Below are 24,144 nucleotides of genomic sequence, written 5' to 3'. Positions count from 1 at the left end.
GACACAGAATTTGGGCTTTTGAAAAAAAATGGACTGCCTAATTCTAACAAACCTAAGTATGTCCTCGCTCAGATTCATTAAAAAAAAAATGTTTATGTGTTTAGTGAACACATCTTTTCTGGAAAAAACCTGAATCTTTCAAATAGAAACACTCAATCTCCTGGTGCTGAACTGTAGCACAGACACTGTCACAGAGTAAGGGAGAATCACACCAACTTCCTCACATCGGGGACTCAAGTCAGGTACCTGCCTGCAAGTGAGGTTCCCGTGGGATTTTGTAATTTGTTGAACCAAGCATATTTGAAGAGACATTAAACGGATTTTTTCCAGAATAAACCCAATGCAGAGAAAGCGTGCTGGGGGCCCTGGGGACCTCAGAGCAGAAGGGTTTGTACCCAACGGTACACACAGTGTGCATCTTCTTGTACGTGATTTGTCACTCCTGTGTGTCCACATGGGTAGATCCGCCAGCCCTGTCACAATATTGAGTCAGCGTCTGGTCCCGGAGAGAAGAAAATGTGCCAGGAATGTCCCCAAAGAGACGCTCGCTGAGTTCTCTCAAAAAAAAAAAACAACCAACATATCTGCGGAGACTGCGGCTGAAGGTGTCAAGGAAGAAATGAATTTTCTGGAGCCACGCAAGAGAAGCTGACATCATCGGATGGCACAGGTGGCACCTGGAAAAAGGAGCCAGTGATCAGTTAAACACCAGAGCAGGACACAAGGTGGTCAGTCCCTGAGGCCCAAGTCAAACCTGATTCTTTGCTACATCCTCTGAGCTCCCAAGGCACTTGGCTTCCTTCTAGATTTTTTAAATGTCAATTTTATTAAAGCATAACATACATAGAGAAAAGTACACAGACCCTAAGTGTACAGCTTAATGAGTTTTTGGACAGTGAACGTAGCCGTGTAACCACCCCCAGATTGAGAATCGGGACCAAGGTGTCTCATTTCCATCTGTCTTTGCTCTAGGACAGACCCAGGTGGATTTCATTCCTCAGTGTTGCTGAAACATATCTGCTCCCCTTTACACATCGGTTCCCCTTTTATAGATTGTAAATTATTTCTCTACAGCAAGAACTGTTCTCTGTACCCACCCCCCAGCATCTAGAACAGTGGTTCACAAACAGAAACCCCCCCCCCCCCACATATATGCTTACATATCTGTATGTGTGTATACAGAGAGAGGTAGCTATCTAGCAAATGGATATATATATACTCTGTCAGATAGACTTTTTTTTTCTTTTTTAGCATTTCGTGGGCAGTAATACAGCATGTGATTAAGAGCATGGACTCTGGAGCCAGACTGCCTGAACATAAATCTGGGCTCCTCACCTTGACCTTGAGCAAGTCACTCGTGTCTCAATGCCTCAGTCTTCTCATCTGTAAGAGGAGAGAATCATCCTACCATCGTAAGGGTTGTGAGGACTAAGTGCGTGAGTGTAGGTGAAGATCTCAGGACAATGCCTGGTGCTTAATAAGCACAAAGGGAGGACTAACTAACTGCTGGGATCTACCACGTGCAAAGCGCAGCCTCGGTCCGTGGGTGTATAAGGACACAAGAGAGAGTCTGAGCCTCGCCAAGGGGTTGGGGGAACAACAGTGAAACCTCAGTGACCGTATCTGAGGGGAAGCCAGGGTCAAACGAGCGCCAATCCACGCACCATTAGCCTGGGAGCCATCCATTGTGCGTCACCAGCCAGTAAGCTTTATCAGGTGTTCACAACGTTGCGGGCGCTGTGCCGTTTCTCCTAGAAGTAAGGAGTCCGCCTTCTTCCTTTGACGGTTTTAGCAAAATGCCTGTTGTTACAGAACCGGTCCACGGTTACCATCTACTTATTGCACCAGCACACAAGCCAGTTTCCAGAGCATCAGTTGTCCTGAGAAACAAACCCGTCGCCAGAAGCAGCAAGCTCTGGCCTCAGTGATCTTCCCAGCCAGGCTCGAAGAACCTCAGAGCGAGGGGTCCGTGCCCCCTCCCACATGCGGGTGGCAAAGGAGGGCGGCAGGTGACTTGAGGTGGCTGGGCAAGAACAAGCAAGCTGTTCACAGACGATGAACTGAGAGAGCAGCAGTTTGACGCCAGAGAGCCAACTATTTTTCCAGAATTAGTGAATTCAGCCCTAAACTCACTCAAGTGGCTCAGAGTCCAGCTTACTGATTGTTTTCGGGGAATTGACAGCTTAGCTGCGTTTCTGTCAGCAGACCGACCCTCTGCTGGGTGGTCTGGGCTGACAGGTCTTCTTTGAAGACCAGAGTAAGGTCTCAGGGAGCTCCTATCAGCCAGGCTAGTTCTGCTTGCTCATGTAAACGTTTTTCACTCATTCAACACCTGTGAGGGAAACGTGCAGATAAAGCCCTGTGTGGGTGCCCTGGAGACACAGGGTGACTGAGAGCTGGCCCTGCCCTGTGGAAACAATTTATTGTTGCCCTGCAGGAGGAGGGTGGGGAGAGATTGGAAACCAGCTAAGGTTAAAGGTCAAAGGACGTTTCCCTCCCTGAGATGGCTGACTGACAACCTTATTCATTCTTGTTAAGTCAACTGTGCTGCCTCAGAAAGACGGAATATCAAGGTGGGGCATGAAAAAGTAGGGGTTTGCATTCAGTGGTCACATGAAGCGGGAGAGAGCCATCTCCCACACTGTGAAACAGGAAAGAAAAGAAGACAGCATCTGGAAACAGAACTGGGGAGGCCAGGTGAGATCACAGGCTTGTCAGACAGGATCCATCTGCTTCTCTCTTTCTCTCTGTTTCATTACTTTATTTTCCCTTTTCAATTAAGAAATATTTCAACATATACAAAATAGTCTAACAGAAACGCATGTACCCACTGGCCAGATTTTTTTTTTCTAAATGCATTTCTTTTTTTCTTAAAGATTGGCACCTGAGCTAACAACAGTTGCCAGTCTTCCCTTTTTTTTTTTTTGGTTTTTCTCCCCAAATCCCCCCAGTACATAGTTGTATATTTTAGTTGTGGGTCCTTCTAGTTGTGGCATGTGGGACACCACTTCAACGTGGCCTGATGAGCGGTGCCATGTCCACGCCCAGGATCCGAACTAGTGAAACCCTGGGCCGCCTAAGCGGAACGTGTGCAAACTTAACCACTCGGCCATGGGGCCGGACCCCTGACTGGTCAGATTTAACAGAAGTAAATGCTTTATCATGGTTGCCACATCTCTGTCTTTTTAAAAAGGAAAAGAAAAGAAATAAAATGTAAGAGATACAGCTAACGCCCCACACCCCCTCCCCATCTCTCGCTCCTTGCTCTCTTCCAAGAAGTAACCACCATCCGGGGTCATTCCACATTTACCACGAACTATGTGTGAAAGTGTCTTGTGTGGCTTTACATTCTACGTGACTGACATCATCTTACGTTGGGATGACATCATCTTACGTTGGGATCGTCTCTTCAAAGGAGGCCAGACAATTTTTTTTCCAACTTTTTATTGTAAAATACACATAACATAAAATTTACCATCGTAACTATTTTTAAGTGCACAGTTCAGCGGGCATTAAGTACATTCACAGTGTTGTGCAACTGTCACCACCATCCACCCACGGAACTCTGCTCATTTGCGAAACTGAAACTATATTCATGAAACACTAACTCCCCATTCCCCACTCCCCCAGCCTCTGGTAACCTCCATTCTGCTTTCTGTCCCTATGAATTTGACCACTGTAGGCCCCTCATGTAAGTGGAATCATACACTACTTGTCCCTTTGTGACTGGCTTATTCCACTGAGCCGAATGTTCTCAAGGTGCATCCATGTTGTAGCGTGTGTCATAATTTCCTTCCTTTTTAAGGCTACATATTCCAATAATTATTTTAGATGTCAGGCTAGCCAACACCCACCATCCTGCTCCATTCTTGCTTCCCCCTCTACAACAGCCCTGCCACCTGTGCATGAATGCCTCTGTGGATCGGGAGCACTCGCCCTTCCAAAGGGAGATGGGGAGGGGAAGCAGTCTCCCACAGCAAAACAAGTGCTGGTCCTGGCTGGAAAGAAGGACCGAGCTGACAGCACCCACATTTCAGCCCAGAGAACATGCACGGGAGGCGAGGAGATGATACTGACCCAACAATGTACTGTTCATAAAAGTATATATACACACATTACCTGACTTGGTCCTGGCATCCTTCACCTCTGAACCCTGTCCAGGGTCCTCAGGAATGGGCCCTGACATACACTGAGGGAAGGCAATGAGGAGAACAAACACAGACTAGGGAAAAGTTGCCAGGGAGAAACAGAAACCATCAGGCCCAGCAAGGGGCCAGACCCATCCTGGGTGTTGTGTACACGTCGCCTCTTATATTCTAATTCTACGCAATGGCACAGTGAGGAAGGTGATGGTACTAGTATTCCCATCTCCAGATGACGGCCTGAGTGTGTGCCTGAGGCTGCACACAAGTCAGAAGCAGAAGTGAGATTCGGACTCAGGACAGTCCTACTCCAAACCCATCCTACTGTCTCTCGGGAGCAGAGGGGGAGACAAATCCTGATGTTTGCTGGTCCTCAGGCGGAGTGCTGGCCAATGACTCAGTGTTTACAGCAGTGTAGAAAACCGTATCCAGAAGGTCTACAGGATTGTGGATGGTTTCTCGTCAGGCCAGGGCTTGGATAACCAGTGTCGGCTGCATCGACTGAACTAGAGAGACTGCCATCGACTACTGCAGGAGACCCGGAGATTTCCTCTTTTATAAAGGATCCTGTACCATTGTGGGGCTTTATCTACAAATAAGGAACTTGTGAATCGTCCAATCACAGCCACGGCCAGACTTGAACAATCTAACTAAAGAACTTCTATATTGACCAAGCCAACCTTCGTACGTAGACATTATTACATTAATAATATGTCAAGCCTCCCAGTGTAAGCTGTTCTCTAAAATAATGCTCATTGGAAGCTTCCTTATTCATAATCTCAATGAGTAGTTTTATTTAAAACACCTCCATCCCCACGTGTGGGTGTGGGGTGAAATACCAGGGACTGAATTCAAGGAATCCTTGACACTAAGACAGTGGGGTAGACTGAACCTTTACCTGTCATTTTACATTTTAAGCCAATGTCTTTGGACCTGAAGATCATCAGAGTCAAAATTTCTTATTCTATCATCCAAAAGGCCCAATAAGTTCATGTGAAAATAGTGCTCACAGCACCAAAAGCCACGTGTGTTCGTAGCAGCACTGTCTGTAATAGCCCCATGCTGGAAACTACACAAGTGCCCACTCTCGAAGGAATTAATTAAAAATGTGAGGTAAGAGGCCGCCCTGGTGGCATAGTGGTTAAGTTCGTACGCTCTGCTTCGGATCCCGGGTGCGGACCTACGCACCGTTCATCAAGCCGTGCTGTCGTAGGCATCCCACCTATCACAAAATAGAAGAAGATGGGCACGGATGTTAGCTCAGGGCCACTCTTCCTCAGCAAAAAGAAGAGGATTGGCAGCAGATGTTAGCTCAGGGCTAATCTTCCAAATAAATAAATAAATAAAATTTTAAAACAATACGTTTTTTAAACATGTGAGGGAAATTCGCACAATGAAAATGAGTGATCTCCAGCTTCACACAAAAATGTGGCTGAATCTCCCAAATGTAATGTTCAGCCAAACAGGAACGACTCTGTGAGTCTATTTAAACAAAAATGTTCTAAAACCACAGGTAAAACTAATATATGCTTTTTTTAAAAGTTAGAAAGTTGTCACCCTTAAGGGTTGGAAGGAGACATGATGGGGGCATGTTGGCAATGCTCTATTTCTTGATCTAGGTGCTGGTTCCACGGATGTGTTCAGTTTATGGAGATTCAGGAAGCTCCATACTTATGATATGTGCATATTTCTACAAATATATTACTTAATAAAAGGTTGGACTTTTTTTTTAATGTTCCTGGACATCTCAATTCCTAAGGAAGAAATGCAGTCTCCTCACTCCCACCCCCATGCTCGGCTCCTTGTCCCACTTTCTGGGACAGGACGAGACTGTGGTGCCCATTACATCCATTATATAGACAAGAAAGCTAAGGCTCAGAATAACTTGACTAATGAGAAACACTCCCCAAACACTGCTCTTTCAATAGTTCACGTCACGCCTCCAAGGGGTTCATTCTTGGGATTGTTCATTCTATTCTGTTTAACAGTTTTGCTATGCTTTTCATCCCCAACCAGAAAGGGAAGGCCAGATGGCTCACTGCCACGCAGGTCTGAGCTACCTGGAAGCTACTCAATATGAACATTATAGGAAATGAGGGCAAGGATGTTGATTCTAATCCCTCATGCCCAGCCGTGAACTGCAGAGGAAACCTCTCATCGTCAGGCAAGCCAGAGAGCTTTAAAAGTGCTGGCAAGAACTCTGAAATCAGATCCGGCCAGCATGTGTCCCTGAATATCAGAATAGACGCTATATTTACCCTGAAAAGCTCTTTAGCGCAGTGAGAGCTATAAATAGCCATTAGGGCCCAAGCAAGTGGCCTTAACACATGGATTTCCTTCCAAAAATGCAGACCCATTTTAATTAAATTTGCAATTAGCCTTTGGGAGGGCAGGCCCCCTGGATTCTGTTTGCTTTCGGAGACACCGTGAGTAATTTCCTCTTCACTGGACGTTTGGGGACGAGCATGCTCACGGGTGTTCAGCGGAAGCAGCCATCCGGGAGCTTGCACAGAGCCCCGCTCTCAGGGCTTAGTGCATGAGCGAGTGCATGAGCGAGTGCATTCTGCAGCCTGGGGCCACCCCCCGCCCCAGGGGCCCTCCTCAGAGTCTCTTTGCAAAGCCAGTTCCTTTTTCCCGATTTCCCCCAGAACAAGATGGGAGTCACAGCTGTGCTCATGCTGCCCCTGCTGCTGCTGGGGATCAGTGGCCTTCTCTTCATCTACCAGGAGGTGTCCAGGCTCTGGTCAAAGTCAGCCGTGCAGAACAAGGTGGTGGTGATCACCGACGCCATCTCAGGACTGGGAAAGGGTAAGCTGGCTTCGCGCCCACTCGTGCCCACTCCTGCCTTAAGGGACAAGCGGTGGCAGGGTGGCGTGCAGGCAAGACTGCGAGGCAGAAGCGGGGGGCAAGGCTGTGTTCTTTCCTGGCCTCTGTCATTAACCAGCGAGCGTCCTCTCTTGTGGGGGCTGCAGCTGCCTCGCCTCGGCAATGAGGAGATTAGAATATCTGGGGCTGCAAACTCACAGCGTAAGGGCCAAAACGGGTCTGCAGAGGTGAACTGTTTTGCCTTCTTGGAGTTTCCAGAAATTTTCAAATGCAAGGCCCTTAGCTGGGGCAGTGGACTGGTTATGAGCCCAGATGTGGGAGCTGGGTTCTACCACTTCCTAGCCGGTGACTGCACTTCTCTGCCTTGGATTTCTCATCTGTAAAGTGAGGACACTAGTAGTCTCGACCTCATAATGTTGTTGTGAGTAATAAATGAATTAACAGATGGAAAGTACTTAGAACAGCGCCTGGAGCTGGAGTGGGTGCCACCCAAGTGTTAGTAAAGGTAATAATGACGAACAAATTTAGGCAGAACATGTATTCTCCAGTGTGCCACACTCCCCGCTGATCCCCATGGTCACACGTGGCCTGATTCTCTCAACCATACCGCCTCCTGGCCTTGAAGGCATTTACTTTGCAGCCCCTGAATTAGGTGGTCTCGAAGGGCCCTTCTGCTTCTGGCACCCCATGTAAGAAAAAAAACACAAAGCGTTAAGGCAGATAAACTAGACTCTCTGTGTGGTCCCAAATGGGTCCCAGAAGCAATTCCCAAAGAGGACATCCTGCAGCATTAGACTTAGTACTCAAAAGGGAGGGGGACACAAACTCCGGCTCCTACAGGGACAAACCAGGGCACACGCATTTGTCAATCAGACCAGACACAAGATTGCAAGGAGTAGGTTGCCTGGGGATTTGGAGCAGAGACACCCCCACCTAGAGGCACTCAGAGTCAAAGTCTTCGGGAAAACCTTGCTCAAGTAGAATATATCTATCTAGCATCAGGCCAGCTGCCGACATGAGACCCCTTCACCGAAGAAACACACCACAAGTGCACGTCCCACGCTGTGCTGTATCTGTGTGTTTCTTGGCTGGTCCACTAGCTACAAGCTCCCTGTGGTGGAGCCTGTGTTGTGCTCACACTGGTGTCCCCGCCACCACCTCAAAGCCTGGCACATAGTAAGACTCAAATAAAGTGTTTATTTAATAAGTAGCCTCTAAAAGTGACCATCTGATGAGGGAAGGCACTCACTTGGATAAGTATGTCATTGGATATTTGTTTTATTGATTTCTAACGAGATTCCAGTGTGTTCAGAGAACATATCTGTATGGTTTCAGTTCTCTTCAATTTGTTGAGTCTGTTTCACAGCCCAGGAGATGGACTGTCTTGGTGAATGATCCGTGGGTGCTTGAGAAGAGGGTGCATTCTGCTGGTGGGTGGAGTGGCCTACGAATGTGGATTAGATCCTATTGGTTGAGGAGGCTGCTCATTTCTTCTCTGCCCTCCCTGATTTTCCGTCTTACTACACAGAATCACTGTTGCCAAGAGATGTATATTTGGTTTAGAAGTCTTTTTTTTTTCAGCCTCATTTGGTTATAGTCGCACATTTTACAAATCAGATACCCAGGAAATACATCTCAGGAGCAAAATGGCATTTTCAGAGGACTATGGTCTGGTCTCTGTCACGACTACCATCAGTGCTCTTTTCTCCTGTCTCTCATGGACCCACCCTGCAAAGAAATGCAAAGCAGAAAAAAAATAAGGTCCAAGCATGTAGAAGTAACTTGAGAAGTGGGGCGTGCGTGACCTTAAATAAACGCCTAGCCAGGACATGCTGCTGACCACAGCGACTCCAGGTTCCAACTGCTCCATTTCTCAGATCCGAGGCAAGAAAAAGGTGAGGGGCACTGAGTGACTGATGCACACCCCCGGTCCCCTGGGAGCCAGCCGAGCCTGGCGGGTGGTACTGGATAGCAGCAAGGAGCCCAGGGCCAAGCTGTTCACTCGGGAAATCAGACAGGGCAGGACACCGATTGAGCCAAGGCGGCAATCCAGTCACCTGGTACCCACTGTGTCTGCAGCAAGAGCGGCTCTCAAAATACTGAACCCCTGTACTCAAACTGCTTCAGGGAGCACAGCCCTGCCTGCGTTTCTTCACCTCTGAGATGCACAGTTTTTCACCTTTTTCTGAATTTGTCTGAAATCGAGCTGATTGTCTTTCCATCAATGGTACCTTAAAATAGTCACAAGCCCACCTTTTGCATTTTAATATCTCTGAAATCAGGAAGCATCTTACAGTTGATGGCATCTTCGATTTGAGGAAATACGGAAGTCAGGGCTCAATTTACATCTGCTGCGTGAAAAAGAAAAAGCCCGATGTCCACATGCTTGACACGTGATAAATGCTGACTGAGCTGATGAAGAACGAAAGTGAGAACTCCTGGATATGCCTAAAGCCTGGCGTTAGCAGAAACGACTTTTTCAGGAGGGCACCTTGGGGCTTGTGTACCGAAGCAGTGACCGCACCCCGGGCTCCTGCTTCGCGGGCCCACCTGGGAGAGGCAAGCTGGGAGAGGGGAAACGGTGATGGTAAAGAAGGCTCCCGGCCGGCTACCTCTCCGAGGGAGGTCAGGGCCAGAGGTGTGGTCTGGCTCCTGGCCACAGGCCCCTTACCTGCCCCCCTGCCCGGCTTGTAAGTGTGCCCATCGTCATGCAAGGGAGGGCCAGCTCCTCTCTCAGCAGCGGGGCCAAGAGGCCACCTAGCGTGGAGCAAGGCCCCCTGACAGGAACGTCGCTGCTTGGGCTCACATCCCGGCTTCACCACTGACCAGCTGTGGGGCTGTGGGTAAACCACGTCATCTCTCGGTTTGTAAAACATGCCAAGCACGGCTGCTGTCGCCCGTCAGTATGACAGCCCAAAGGCGGAGGCCAGGCTTTCTCCCTCCAAATCAAGTGTCTTTTAGTGAATTCTGCTATCAGAAAAGCCAAATACATTAAAAAGGATTTTTCAAGTAAAAAGAACATAAAACACACGCAGAACCCCACCCCCTCAGGAACACCTCGTTCTGTTTCCTTTCAGCCCCTTTACGATGCTTCTGCGCATGTAACCAGCAGCGAGTGAGCCGGAAGCAGGGGTGAAGGGAGACCGCTCCCTCTCTCGAAATCATGCAAAGGGGAAAGTCCCGCCTCTGTGTCTTGACTTTTTAAAAAAAAATCAGGTAGTCTCATGACTTTTTGATTACCATTAGATTATACAAAATCCTTTGGTCATGGTACGTCCCCAGACACAGCATTGACTCAGAAATCGAGATGCCCAGTCGAATCCATGAATGAACGTGACAATTTCCATTGAAGGTGAAAGTCCTCCCTCTCCGCTCCGCTCCCCACCTAGCGCAGGTGCCGGCCAGCTTGCGGCTCTTTCTGACCCTCTGGGGGTGGAGGGCAGGAAGGAAGGGAGAGAGAGGGCAGGAAAAATCCTGCCTGCTGGACACTGTTAGAAGATGGCTTCGAGCCCCATGGTCTGGCACGTGTTGAAAACCGAGTCTGATTCTTCCTATTGCAGCCCTTTTGTGCATCCTTCCGAGGGCCTCCCTGGGAACACTCGCCCGCACTTTCTGTGAAGTGGGTGCACTCCTGCTCCGTCCCCACACGCCCTTGCTCTTCGGGTATCTACTCCACCCAGGCCCTCTCTTCCGGACTCCCACTGCCCTTCCAGGAGGCCCTCTTGGGCCCAACCATAACTCGTGACCTACCTCTGGTCCGCTGTGGCTGTGCGGTGGGCTCTTGGGTGGCACAGAGCCATCCCCACGGGCAGCCCAGGCCTCTTCTGTCGTCTCCTCTGCTCTGGGAGGGCCATGGGGCCCCAGGCCCTTGCCCATTAGCTTTCTCAGCTGCGACTCATCAGTCCGGACGCCCAGCTGCCGGGAACTCCTGGCACGCTGTTCAAACGGTCCCACCGGCTACCTTCCCTCAAGGATGGAGATAATGGGCAAAGAGTCACATTACAGGTCTCTCCAAAAAAATCCTCCTTCAAAGTCCCCCCTCTCATCTCGTCCTTGATCCGTTGTGTCCTATCTTTGGGTAAAAGGTATTGAGCTTCAGAAAACAGCGTTTTAGTTATTTCCTTTGAAAATCTGCATCTTGGATGGGCACCTGACTTTGGAATTTTACGTCTATTTGATCTTCATGCCTCAGTCAAACTTCCAATTTAAAATCCTGTTACATATACATATGTACAATTTAATATCCAATCACACACACAGAGAGAGTCAAGTGTTATGGCATTCTATTAGACACACAGTTTTGAGTCTTTTTTTTTAAACTTTACTATATTGTGAACTTCTTTCCATATCAGTAGACCCATTTAAAGCCTTCAAAATATTTGATATAGGTGCTGGCCTGGTTACATAGTGGAAGTTCAGCGAGATCTGCTTTGGTGGCCTGAGTTCACGGGTTCCAATCCTAGGCTCAAACATACACTGCTCAAACGTACATTAATCATGCTGTGGTGGTGTCCCACGTACAAAATAGAGAAAGATGGGCACAGATGTTAGCTCAGGGCCACTCTTCCTCAAGCAAAAAGAGGAAGATTGGCAACAGGTGTTAGCTCAGGGCCAATCTTCCTCACCAAAAAAACAAAAACAAACAAAAAAATTTGATATATAGATGCACCATCATTTACTTAACCAACTTCCTACAATCTTGGACATTTACAATCATCTTTGACTCTTTACTATTATAATGATACCAAGATAACAATATTATAATTATGTCTATGCAGCCATTCTTAATTTTTTCCTTAGAATAAATGTCCATTAAGGAAATTACTAGATGAAAGTCCACACTTACTTTTAAGGATACCATCAAATTTTTCTTCCAAAAGACTGGCAATTTATACTACCACCATCAGTGAATGTGTGCCTATTACCACTTTCATTTTTAATTATCTAACAGGTTAAACTTAGTGTCAAATTTTAATTTGCATTCCTTTATTATTGGCATTGAAATTTTATCTGCTGTATATTAGCTCTATGTATTTCTCTTATGAATCACTTACTCATCTCATTAGCCGATTTCTTTATTAGAGTCTTTATCTTTTTTCTTATTGATTAGTAGATCCATTAAATTAACCCTTTTCTGACATATATATTATGAATAGGTTTCCTCAATTATCTTCCTCTTAATTTTTCTTTATGTTTTCTGTTGTAAAGAAGGTTTTCTTAAGGATAAAATTCTATAAATCATTTCTGTTACGGTTTCTTCCTTCAGGGTCATCCAGAACCTTCCTTGGATCCAGCCAAGGCTAGACTTTACCTGAGACCACATCCTTGCCTGCACCACCTCATGCCCTTGCTCCCTGATAGACTCTCTCTGAAGGGCATTAGTCCCTCAGTAAATCCTGGCCACCTGAGTCCCTGTCTCTGATTCTGCCTCTAAGGAACCCAACCTAAGATGCCACTTCACTGGGTTATTGTGAGAATTAAATAACCTAATATAGGTCAATCTCTCGTAGTCTCCAGAACAAGTAAACTCTCAAGACACGCTAGCTTTTATAGTTCTTAAGTGTCAGTATTATTGGGAAACAAGAATGCTGTGTGTCTACCAGCCATCTCCCAGCTGAGAAAGATCTGTACCGGGGGCGTCAGGAATTAGTCCAGAATGAACTGAACTACACAGAAGGCAGGTTTACTTTTGTAATGAAAAGAACCCTGGCCGGAGTATCTATCCACAAAGAAAACGTGGAGGAAACTGGTGATGTTTGGTCTGAGAAAAACCTGGTGGCTGGGGGCTGGCCTGGTGGTGTAGCAGTTAAGTTTGCGTGCTCTGCTTTGGCAGCCCAGGGTTCGCTGGTTCGGATCCTGGGTGGGGACCTACGTACACACCACTTGTCAAGCCATGCTGTGGTAGACGTCCCACCTATAAAATAGAGGAAGATGGGCATAGATGTTAGCTCAGGGCCAATCCTCCTCAGCAAAAAAAGAGAAGGGTTGGTGGCAAATGTTAGCTCAGGCCTAATCTTCCTCAAAACAAACAAAAAAAAATGTGGTAGCTGTTTCCAATATCTTAAGATGGAGATACATTTAGGGCTTTAGTCCTGAACGGCTAGGAGCACAGGGTCATTTTTCTGTCCAGTTTAAGGAAGAAGGTCCTAATAATAGGAACTATCCAATGAAGGAAGGGCTGTTTCACCCCACTGTGAGCTCCCCTTCACAGGAGGCAACCCTGCTGAGGCTGGAAATGAGAGAAAAATCCCAGCCTGGGGAGGAGGTTGAGTGAAATGACCTCTAAAGGACCTCATGGCCCTAAGACTTTTGCATTCTTTGAATTCTTGAATTTGTAAGAATGAGGGGCTCACCATGAGTGGCTCCAACCACACAGTGCACCCTGCCCTCTTTCCTTCTTCCCCACAGAGTGTGCTCGGGTGTTCCACACAGGCGGGGCAAGGCTGGTGCTGTGCGGAAAGAACTGGGAGAGGCTGGAGATGCTATATGATGCCTTGATCAGTGTGGCTGACCCCAGCAAGGTAAGGCCTCCCAGCAGTCGGCTTGAGTAGCTCCCGGGCACCCTGAGCCTTCATTGACCCTCCCCACCCCCTATTCTATTTGAGTCACACTCAAAGAGGATCCAGAAGATAGAGAATGTCACAGGTATGGGCTGTGATTATAAACACGCAAAAATAATCCCGCAAATGATATCGCCTTCAAAGAAATCAGAGAAAGGAAGTCCCCTTCTAAGAAGTCACCTGGAAGCGAACACTTATTTCAACGCAGCTGCAGTTTTCAAAGCATTTCAAGAGTATTATTTAGGGAATTGCCTTCAGAGCTCTCTTCGGGATTTTTTTGGTTAAATCTTTGCCCTTGACGCTGAATTTGGTTTTGGAAACAGCCAGAAATAATTCAGAACTAAGTCTGGTATTTGTGGAAATGGAGCAAACAGGACAACACTGCATTCTCCAAGGTATGCTTCTTGCAATATTCTTAAGTATTGAGTAAAAATGAGCTTCTGAGGCCCATTGTGTGGGAAATACTGAGTTAAGCCAGGCTGGTCTGGTTGGTTTCTTTTTTTGCAGGACTTTTCAGAGCCTTTGATATGCTAACGTGCATTGTGTATCTCCAAAAGAACATATGACAATCTGTGTTTCCCAAATAAACTTGACTGGGGAACCCTCTTTTCAAGGGCCTATCTCAGGACTAGTGATTGTCAAACACTGGAATTGCATTTACCACATGGTATCATCAATTCTCCCATCTGTCCCCACTCTAGACCATGAGAGTCTTGATGACACTGAGTGTCCAGGGTGGAACACAGTGCCTGGCCTTTAGATGGTGCTCCAAAAATACCATGTTGAGTGTATGATTTTGGTAAAAATCAAAAGTGGCTACAAAGTACTGTGATAGATTCTCTTATGGCTTGCAGGCCAGTTTGGAAAGCAATTCCCAAAAAGAAGCTCAGAAAGGTTATAAGTAATGACCTCACCACTGGAATCAGCACACAGCCTCCACTGGGATGGGCGATATTCACGTGGATTTATCAGTTCTAGCCTCTTGGCCGAAAGTTCCGACTTATTACTGCATGTTTGTGTGTTTGAATTGTCGTTGTGATTGCTGCTCTGGTCCCCAAGGCTGGATTCCCCATCAGTTTACTTCCTGCCAGAGTCATTTCTGCTTCTTCCTCATCATTTGTACTTTTGTAGTCACTCCATGAGCTCTGAATTTCCAAGGGGGTGGCTGTTAGATGGAGGGCCCCCCAGATCTGTGCGAGAGAGGTGTTCCCACACTAGCCTTGACTCTCTCATTGGTTCAGCAGACATTCACCCCAAAGCTGGTCCTCCTGGACCTCTCGGATATCAGCTGTGTCCAAGATGTGGCAAAAGAGGTCCTGGATTGCTACGGCTGTGTGGACATCCTCATCAACAACGCCAGCGTGAAGGTGAAGGGGCCTGCCCATAAGATTTCTCTGGAGCTCGACAAAAAGATCATGGATGCCAATTACTTCGGGCCCATCACATTGACCAAAGGTCTCGTGAGTTTGGCCTTCTCATGCATTTCTGGGCCACCACCTGCTAGGGAGGGCTCTGTTATGTAGCCAGATGGTCATCCAATTCTGGATGGAGTCTCGAGCACCCCCAGAAAAATCCCTCGTATTTGGTGAAAGCTTTCAACATTCTGACTATAAATGTTGATGAAAGAGAAGGGATTTTGAAAGGATCTTACTGGTATCTTGCAACTTCTCCCTCTGTGAAACCTGCCTCCCCACCCGAGTCCTGCCCTTTGCCCCCATGTTCTTACTCATGTCCATGGCTTCCTCTTCAATCCCCCGTGACGTCTCTGGCCCATTTTCTTCATCCTTTGCATACTTTGTGATATATTAACCTTGCAGTTGGTCTGCTCCTAACCATGGCAGTTGGTCAAAGGTAGAGATTCTGTCCTCAGAAATGAAGAAGAAAAAGGTCTATCCCCAGACAACAAGAGATGCAGAATACTGCCCATCCCTTTGCAGAAACAGGGAAGGCAGGAAGATGTTTCCCTTTTGAGGGTAAAATGCTGGCTCCTGTGTGGAGATTTCTCACTGCCAAGTTCAAGTGCAGGTCTGAAGCCTGGGAGGTTGGTACCAGAGATGACATGGAATATAACTAAGAGTTGAAACGCCCCACCCCCCAAAAAAAGTTTATCAAAGCGAAAACTCAAGAGGGAGAATGTAAGCATGGAGAATTTCTAAATTTTGGGAGTGGGGTGCCCTAGCAGGGGCTGAGAAAGCGCCATCTTAGAGCCACCTTCCCTAGGGCCAGAATCTCCATGACAATGGGACTCCAAGAACTGGGATACGTAAAGGGAAAGAAGTATTGGAGGAAAAAAATGCCTTCCCAGAGCTTCTAAAATGGTGCCCCAGAGATAAGTTTCCTCCAACCCAGTCCCCAGACACACCAAGCAGGCCAGCCAAGCTGTGTCATTCAGTCAACCTCAGGGTTCACTGGCGTCAAAGCGAGGAGTGCAGAAGTCGAGTGGAAAAGGCTAGGGCTGGTTATCTCCCTGGTTGGGTCACTAACTTGCTAGGAGACCTGAGTCCACAGCTCTGGGCCTCAGTTTACCCATCTCTAACAGGCAAGGGCTGGACGTAATTGACCATTCTGAAAGTGGAGTTTTTTGAGTCTTGCCATATCCCTATTCCACCTATACTATTATTTACTTCATATCTTTCTCTAAATTTCCTCATTTTTAAGTTAATTCATTTTAGGAGGAAATCTTTATAATACCACCATAAGTTAAAAACCCCTTTCCCTTTCAATAAATAGAGGAAAATCTGAAATCAAAACGAAGTCCTTAAGTTCTCTCAAGACACAAGACTGAAATGTTTCCTGTCTTGTTAAAAGATGTGCACATGCAAGAGAGGTGTTGAAGACACGTTGGAATCAACAGGAGACTTCCTACTGGAGGCAGCAGGAGCATTGTAGGGATTACCTTTCTCACTATTGAAATCTGAGTCACTTCATGCACGTGGGTGGGGCATTTCGAATCACCCAGCAGTTTACCAGTTGTGCCCAGCCCACGCACAGGAAACACTGGATCAATGCTGGCTGTGTCCGTCCCATCTGCCCCACTGTAATCTAACAACCGGGGGGTTAGAGGAGCCCTGTGTGATAAAGGGGTCTGGGGAAAGGGTCTGCCTGCTGCTTCCTGATTCTGTCTCAGATTTGTAACGGTCACTCCTTGTCCTGTGCCTTCCAGCCCTGCTTCCCAACATGATCTCCCGGAGGACAGGCCAAATCGTCTTAGTGAATAACATCCAAGGAAAGCTGGGGATCCCGTTTCGGACAGCTTGTAAGTCGCTAAAACAAAAATGTTTCGTCTTATGTTATACGTCTTACAAGACAAGAGATGCCGTGTCTAGAACCAGGCACATGGTTACACGGGGGGAGGAGCCCAGAGATGAAATGGACTGTTGGTTTTGCTTTCATCCCTTCAGTTCTGTGGTTGAGCACCTGTGGTGTGTGGTGACTACAGGAGATGCTGAGACAGGAAAGATAAGGTTCGTCTCCTCCGGAAGCTCACGTCTCACAGGTGGTCAGGACGTGCCCTGGCTGAACATGAGCGACGCCAGAGGAAGGTCCCGCCCCTGACATGGGTGCACAGCCAGGGCTCAGAGGCCCCTTCCTCCGTAAAGGCGCCCTTGTAGGACAGGAAAGACTTACAACTGGGAAAGAAAAGATGGGTGTACATCACAAAATGGGAGCGGGATGGACAAGTTCTGTGGAAGGAGGAAGGAGAAAAGGAAAGGGGCCGAATTCCAGGAGAGGTGAGGGAGAGATTCCAAAGGAGAGAGGCCTTTAAGAAGTCTGAGGAGGAGAAGGACTTCTCAGTGCATGTTCAAGGGATCCAGATGGGAAAATTCTGGAGACACTCCCACCTTCCATGAGGTGGGATCTGGGAGGATGAGGAACACACATTATACATTGCTTTATGGCCCACACTATCATGTATTAAATAGGAGCTCCATAAATGTCTGGTGGGTAGAAGTGTGGGAGGGGAAGAGGAAAGAAAAATGGGTAGGTTCCCTGATTGGACACCACAAACTGGGGGGCTTAAATAACAGGCGTTTATGTCTCACAGTTCTGGAGGCTGCAAGTCCGAGATCAAGGAGTCAGCAGGGTTGGTTTCTCCTGAAGCCTCTCTCCTTGGCTGGTGGATGGCTGCCTTCTCTGTGCCCTCACGTGGTCTTCCCTCTGAGTGTGTGCATCCCTGGCATCCCTCTGTGTGTCTAAACTTCCTCTTCTCATAAGGGCACAGTCAGATTGCGTTAGGGCCCCTAATGGCCTCATTTTTAATGTAATCACCTCTTTAAAGGCCCTGTCTCCAATTACAGTCACATTCTGAGATAGCAGGGTTAGGACCTCAACATAGGAATTTGGGAGGGCGTATCTCAGCCCATAATAGTCCTCCTAATAGTGTTTTCTTTTCCTATTTGTGTTAGTTAGATTAAGCCTAAGATGCTGTAAGACTGTGATATAAAAATGAAGAAGTTTATCACCCCTCCATGTAATGGTCTCAATGGGATGGTCCAGGTCAGCAGGCACTGCCACCCTCACAGTCACTCAGGGACCCAGAGTCATGTCAAGTCATTGCCTTGGCATCATTTTCCACGTGGTCAAATCTGGTTCCCACTCCATCTGGGTTCTGGCTGGCAAGAAGAGGGCAGAGAGCCCTGGGGAGGCATGCCCAATGTCTAAAGCCCCAGACCAGGAGTTAGCACACAGCACCTGCTCACATCCCGCTGCTGAGAGCCCAGCCACGTGCTTACACCTAGCTGCAAGGGATGCTGGGAAGTACAGTCTACGTGTGGGCCCAGGAAGGAGGGAAGAATGGAGCTTGGTCTGCACATGACAGTCTTTGCCATGTCCCTCATTTCCCTCTCTTCCCCAGCCCATTGATGAATCTCACCACTATTCCCTCTACTTGTAAACTCTCTGTACATGTTATTTTCAGGAGCCCAATTACTTGTCCCTTTCCTAGCTCCATACCTTCATCCATTCAACAAACAGCAATCGAATGCCTAAAGCCGGGTGCTAAGGACAGAGACAGCAGTGACATGATACACTGCAGCATGAGCATTGCAATGGGCCCTTTGGCGACCAACCAACAGGGGTCCAATGCACCGGTTTCCTTGGAGCATTTCCAAAACACAGCATTGAGGGTGGAGAATTCTAACAAGGCTCTCTCTACCCCGTCAGCCGTGCATGGTCTGGCTCCTCTGCAACTGAGGAATTAAGGGCTGCAGGGTTTCCCGTGTAAATATCACAACTGCAGAGAGGCCACCCTGGGCCGGCCCCAAGGTCTCTCCTTCCTCCAGGTCTGGCTTCTGACAGGCACTGGAGGCTGGTCATGTGACTGCATGGGTGGGTCTCCTTCCACACCCAAAAGAAATGCCTTTGGCTGCCAATCACTGTCCAGGCAGGGCAACTGGGGTCTCCGAGGCTCAGATCAGATACACGGGCTTGGAGGTGGCACAGCCTGTCTCAGCTCATGCCCGTCTCCTGCACTAACCACACCTCATGGGAACCACCTGCTGCACTGTGGGGTCCACGAGGGCAGAGCCACTCGACCCACCTCTGTCTCCAGCTCCTCGGCCAGGGCCTGGCCCAGAGCAGGGGCTGTGCTGTTGAATGACTAAAGGAATTGACAAGTTGGTAGATGAATGAAGAACAAGTTGATAACCTTTTTTGGGGGGGGTTTCAGCTATATCGACACATTATTCACATACCATACAATTCACTCATTTCAAGTGGCTTTAGTATATTTACTCATTCAGTGGCTTTTGGTCTATTCATAGAGCTGTGCATCCATCCCCAAAATCAGTTGTAGAACGCCTTCACTACCCCAAAAAGAAACCCCACACCCTCATAGCTACCACCTTTTTATCCCCCCACCCCTCTCCCTCTAGCCCTAGGCAACCACTAATCTACTTCCTGTCCTTATGGATTTGCCTATTCTGGACATTTCATATAAGCAGAATCATACAATATGTGATCCTTTAAGTCTGGCTTCTTTCTCTTAGCAAGTTTTCAAGGCTCATCCATGTTGTAGCATGTAATCAGTACTTCACTCCTTTTTATGGCTGAATGATATTCCATTGTCTAGATATACCACATTTATCCATTCATCAGTTGTTTTCACTTTTTAGCTATTATGAATATTAACTATTAGAAGAATGCTGCCATGGACATTCATGGACAAGTCTTTGTGTGGACATATCCTTTCATTTCTCTTGGGTATATGCCCAGGAGTGGAATTGTTGGGTCACATGGTGACTCTGTGTTTAACTGTTTGGGGACCTGCCAGACTTTTCCATAGCAGCTGCACTATTTCACATTCTCGCCCTCAATGCATGAGGTTCCAATTTCTCCACTCCTTGCTGTCACTTGTCATTATCTATCTTTTTGATTCTAGCCATCCTAGTGGTGTGAAGGGATCTCATTGTGGTTTTGATTTGTACTTCCCTGTTGGTGAGGATAACCCATTTAATACAGGCAAAGTTGGGGTCCCCGTGAATAACAAGGGGAGTCCTCACGGAGCATAGGAGACAGGAGGCCTGGACGCTAGCGGACACTCTGTCACCTTTGGCTGTGCAACTTGGCGCCCTTCACATAAGCTCTGAGTTTCTCGTTCTTCATTATTCATAAAGTGAGGATAATAGCCTGTTTCTCTTGATTCAGTATATTAAATTAATGAGCTAGCCAGTCTCACACAGGTGCAGAGAAGATGGAATTAGACGACGTATGTAAATTCGTTGTGTAACCCAGGGAGGGCAACCCAGGAGCCCAGTTGGGTTTGGCTTGGCCAGCATGCTGGCAATTTCTTTTTAATGAGCCATTTAGTATTGTGATATTTGATTTATAACAAGAAATAGATATATTTGGTCTTCATCCTGTTTCTGGCGCAGAACTCCTAAAATTCTTGGAATTTCCTAAGGGAAGAGAGCAATCAAGGTGTCTTTTGTTATGTTGATGAGACGACTTTTTGAAAGCACCTAAGGATGGGGCTGGTGGCCAAGGGAACCAACCATGTGATTAGAGGGTTGGAACTTTCCATCCCACCCCCCTCCCCCTCACCCCCATCCCTGCTTTCTGGGGAAGAAAGAGGGGCTAGAGATTGAGTTCAATTACCAATGGTCAATGATTTAATCAATCAGGCCTATGCAATAAAGCCTCCATAAAGACCCTAAAGGATGGGTCCCCCCTGCACTCTCCTCTGGCTGGTTCTCTTCCAGATGCTGCCTCCAAGCACGCAGCACTTGGCTTCTTTGACTGTCTCCGAGCCGAAGTGGAGGAATACGACGTTCTCGTCAGCACTGTGAGCCCCACTTTCATCCGGTCATATCACGTGTATCCGGGCCACGGAAACTGGGAGGCTTCCATCTGGAAATGTGAGTGCTCAGAGGGAAGCCGCAGGGAGGGGGTTGGAGAGGGCTCTGGGGGGCCCCTGGCACAGCCCGGTTTCCTTGCGCCCAGAAGCATGAGACTGGGACAGAGAGGCCCCTGCACCCAGCGAACAGCAGGGAGCTCCCAACAGGGGACCCCATGAATTCAGTCCTGAGACCCCAGGTAGAGACAGTCCTGACCTGCAACCAGCAGACCAAGGCCCGCCTGGGCTGTGTCACTCACAGGCTCTGTGACCTTGGCCATGTGACTGCCTGTCTCTGGGCCTCAGTTTCCCATGTGGAATAGCCAGGATTTGGTCTTCAAGAGCTTTCTGCTCTCCTTCCTCTAGGCAGCAGCACCGAGTAGAGGCAGAGAGTCTGGCGCCAGACTGCATTTGAAGCCTGCCTCCATCACATACTAAATGTTTAAACACGGGCAATTTCCTTAATCTCCGTGCCTCGGTTTCCCCTTTAGAAAATGAGAGACGATAGTAATCACTACCTCATAGAGCCATCGGCAGGACTGAAGGTTCCAGCCAGTAAAGGGTTCGGAACAGCAACCAGCGCTAGGGAGGGCTCTGCAGACGTGCCTTATTATTACTACCATCCTAGAACGCTCTACACAGAGCTGCAACACTGCCCAACGCTCTGTCTACGCTAACGAGTCAAGATGAACCAAGAGGTGGGCAGTGGTTCCAGGGGGTTCTTGACAAGCACAGCTTCGCCAGAGTTATAAACAACAGCCCCGAATTCCTCTGACGGCTTCTTATTTTCTAAGGTCTTTCTCATCCCTTCTACGCTCATAACCACTCTGCAAAATTAATATGGCAGGAAACTGCCCACTTTACGGATGAACGTGCTGAGGTGCAGAGGGGTGAAGCGTCTCCCCGGGGCCTCACAGCCAGTGACGGCAGAGCTGGCCCGGAGCCCATCACTCCAGACATGGCACTCACTTCCCTATCTTTGGGTGCAGAGGGTTCTGACCGACTTTCTCCTGCTGAGGCTGTAACCCCCGCCCTCTCCTGGGGGCTTTTCAGTCTTTTTCAGGAAGCTGACCTACGGGGTACACCCTGTGGACGTGGCCGAGGAGGTGATGCGCACTGTGAGACGGAAGAAGCAGGAGGTCTTCATGGCCAACCCCATCCCCAAGGCGGCCGTGTACATCCGCACCTTCTTCCCAGAGTTCTTCTTCGCTGTGGTGGCCTGTGGGGTGAGGGAGAAACTCAGTGTCCCAGAGGAGGGTTAAATGCAGGAGGCCAAATGGGTCACCCTGATGGGAATAAAGGCTTTCCTGGTAGGTGCTGGTTCCTCCGTCCTCCTGCATCGGGAGTCCCACACAAGCATCCCCCTAGCCTCACTCTCCCCGTGGGAGATGTTCACCATCCCAGTGAGGATGGCTTGGGGGCCAGCCCCGTCACTGCGGGGCCTCTGGGTGTCTCCCACTCGACATTCCCAGGACATACTTCCAGAAGCTTCTCGACTCTGTAAGGTGACAACTGAGCAGAAAAACAGGAACCATAACGGGTCCAACCCCCACATACACACCCATGCACCAACAGCCTGCTCAAGAACTCAGAAAACCACCTCCATTTTATACAAGGGTGACCTGCCCACGTCAGCCTCCAACAACCAAAGCAAGGCTTGGCAACCCCTAGGACAGCGCTGCCAAATAGAACTTGCCGCCGTGATGGAAATATTCCATAATCTGCATTGTCCAATATGGCAGCCACTAGCCACATGTGGCTGGAGAGCACTTGGAAATGTGGCCTGTGCAACTGAGAAACCGAATTTTTAACTTTATTTAATTTTAATTAATCTGAACTTAAATAGCCACATGTGGCTGTCCGCTCCCAGGTTGGCAGCACACCAGAGCTTTAATTTTCCGTCCTGGCAGCACATCAGAATCAGCCTCTTCCCCAGATTTAATTGGTTTGAAGGAGGGCCCAGACACAGCTGCATTTTAAGTTTCTCAGTTAATTCTAAGATGCAGCGAATCTCGAGAACTTCTGCCCCGGGGCTGCCACCTCATTCCAGCCTTTTCTTACATTCTCAAAGAAAACTTCATTTAAAACTCTCATCCTGGTTATTGGGGGGTGTTTCTCCTCCTTTAGTTTTTCTTATCAAAACAGTTAATGATTCTTGGCATCTTGGAAAGTGTAGGGTCCATTTTTTGCACTAATGTTGTAACTACTGATTCAAACTTTTCTAATATTTATCATGAAAGAGGACCCAAATTTCCTCCCGGAACCCCAGCCATTTGCAAAATTAACATTCATATGGTGCATATACACACATATATAACCCTTAATTTTAAAAGCAAAACGCCCAGGATCTCCGCGTCACCGCGGAGCCGGAGCTGACCTGCCCCAGGATAGGCTGACGGTCAAGATGTGACACCAGCACTTAGGAGGTCAGTCAAGCAGCGGGCAGCAGAGCCCTAGAGCCAGCAAGACGACCGGCCATCCTTCGAGAGCTTTTATTGTTGTTCTTGGGGGAGCATGCGCCGTAGGGGTGCTCAAGCCAAAACCAACGGAGAGCGCACGGAGACGTGGGGGACACTGGAGACCACAGCCTCAGGAAAAGGACTGAAACTTGATTGGTCCCAGAAACGGAGGTGGCAGCTTAGGACAAGAAGGGCTGGAGCCTGGGCCACAGGGGTCCTAACCTGCTCCCTGTAGGGCGCTGTCTCCCCTCAGGGGAGTTCACTGCAGCGGGGCAGAGGGCACGATATTTTTGGGTGGAGAGCGGGGAAGGATAGGGAGGGACTGCGTCTTGGGAGCGTCCACGCTGGCACTGAGCCACATTCTGGGACAGCGAGGATCCCGAGGTCGGGGGAAGACCTCAGATTTCCCTCAGACTTCCAGGGAAGCCCCTGGGATTCCCCCAAAAGAAGCCACGTGGAGCAACGGAGCAGGAAGACCCACTCCCGTGTCAGTGGGTCTGCTTTGCTGTCCCCTGCTGCCTGGCGGAGGGGCCCTGCAGCCGACGTGGGTCAGAGACCCGCGGATGGACCCAGCCTCAGCAGGACTGCCTACCCGGCACCCCAGGCACCCCAAAGTTGAATTTCCTGTCCATGGACTTTGGTCTCCCGCTGATTGATGCTCCCTCTTGCCTTTCAGATGTCCCTGTGTTCCCTCAAGCCCTCCTGCCCTCTCAGGATGGGGTATCTCACCAGCCTAGCCAACCAAAATTCACAGCCCTGAAGTTGAAACATACAGGCAAAAAAATTAGGGGGGGTCATGCAATATGAAGAATGGCCACCAGGTG

At 48.4% G+C, this 24,144-nt stretch overlaps 1 protein-coding gene across 2 annotated transcripts; it reads left to right on the top strand.

Annotated features, from left to right (window-relative positions):
* Positions 1-6,298: 6,298 nt before the first annotated feature.
* On the top strand, positions 6,299-22,174 carry DHRS7C (dehydrogenase/reductase 7C). Of its 2 annotated transcripts, none has more exons than XM_001503245.7 (7): positions 6,299-6,568; positions 6,791-6,950; positions 13,377-13,489; positions 14,773-14,983; positions 16,692-16,784; positions 20,728-20,883; positions 21,915-22,174. In XM_001503245.7, the coding sequence occupies exons 2-7, from the start codon at positions 6,797-6,799 to the stop codon at positions 22,121-22,123; spliced, it is 936 nt and encodes a 311-aa protein (XP_001503295.2). In that variant the 5' UTR covers positions 6,299-6,568; positions 6,791-6,796; the 3' UTR covers positions 22,124-22,174. The 2 variants fall into 2 exon arrangements, with proteins under 2 accessions (XP_001503295.2, XP_005597837.1); XM_005597780.4 differs by having other exon boundaries at positions 6,421-6,568; positions 14,770-14,983.
* Positions 22,175-24,144: the final 1,970 nt, after the last annotated feature.

The sequence above is a fragment of the Equus caballus genome, chromosome 11 (assembly GCF_041296265.1).
Source record: "Equus caballus isolate H_3958 breed thoroughbred chromosome 11, TB-T2T, whole genome shotgun sequence".
NCBI classification, from domain to species: Eukaryota; Metazoa; Chordata; class Mammalia; order Perissodactyla; family Equidae; genus Equus; species Equus caballus.
The sequence above is the reverse complement of the archived record's forward strand: the minus strand, read 5'-3'. Positions and strand labels throughout refer to the sequence as shown.

Excerpts from the sequence above, each read along its gene's own strand:
- DHRS7C (XM_005597780.4), top strand. The coding sequence starts at position 6,797 with ATGGGAGTCACAGCTGTGCTCATGCTGCCCCTGCTGCTGCTGGGGATC. Across the intron at positions 13,490-14,769 it reads GTGTGGCTGACCCCAGCAAG|CAGACATTCACCCCAAAGCT; the intron begins GTAAGGCCTCCC and ends TCATTGGTTCAG. Across the intron at positions 14,984-16,691 it reads GCCCATCACATTGACCAAAG|CCCTGCTTCCCAACATGATC; the intron begins GTCTCGTGAGTT and ends TGTGCCTTCCAG.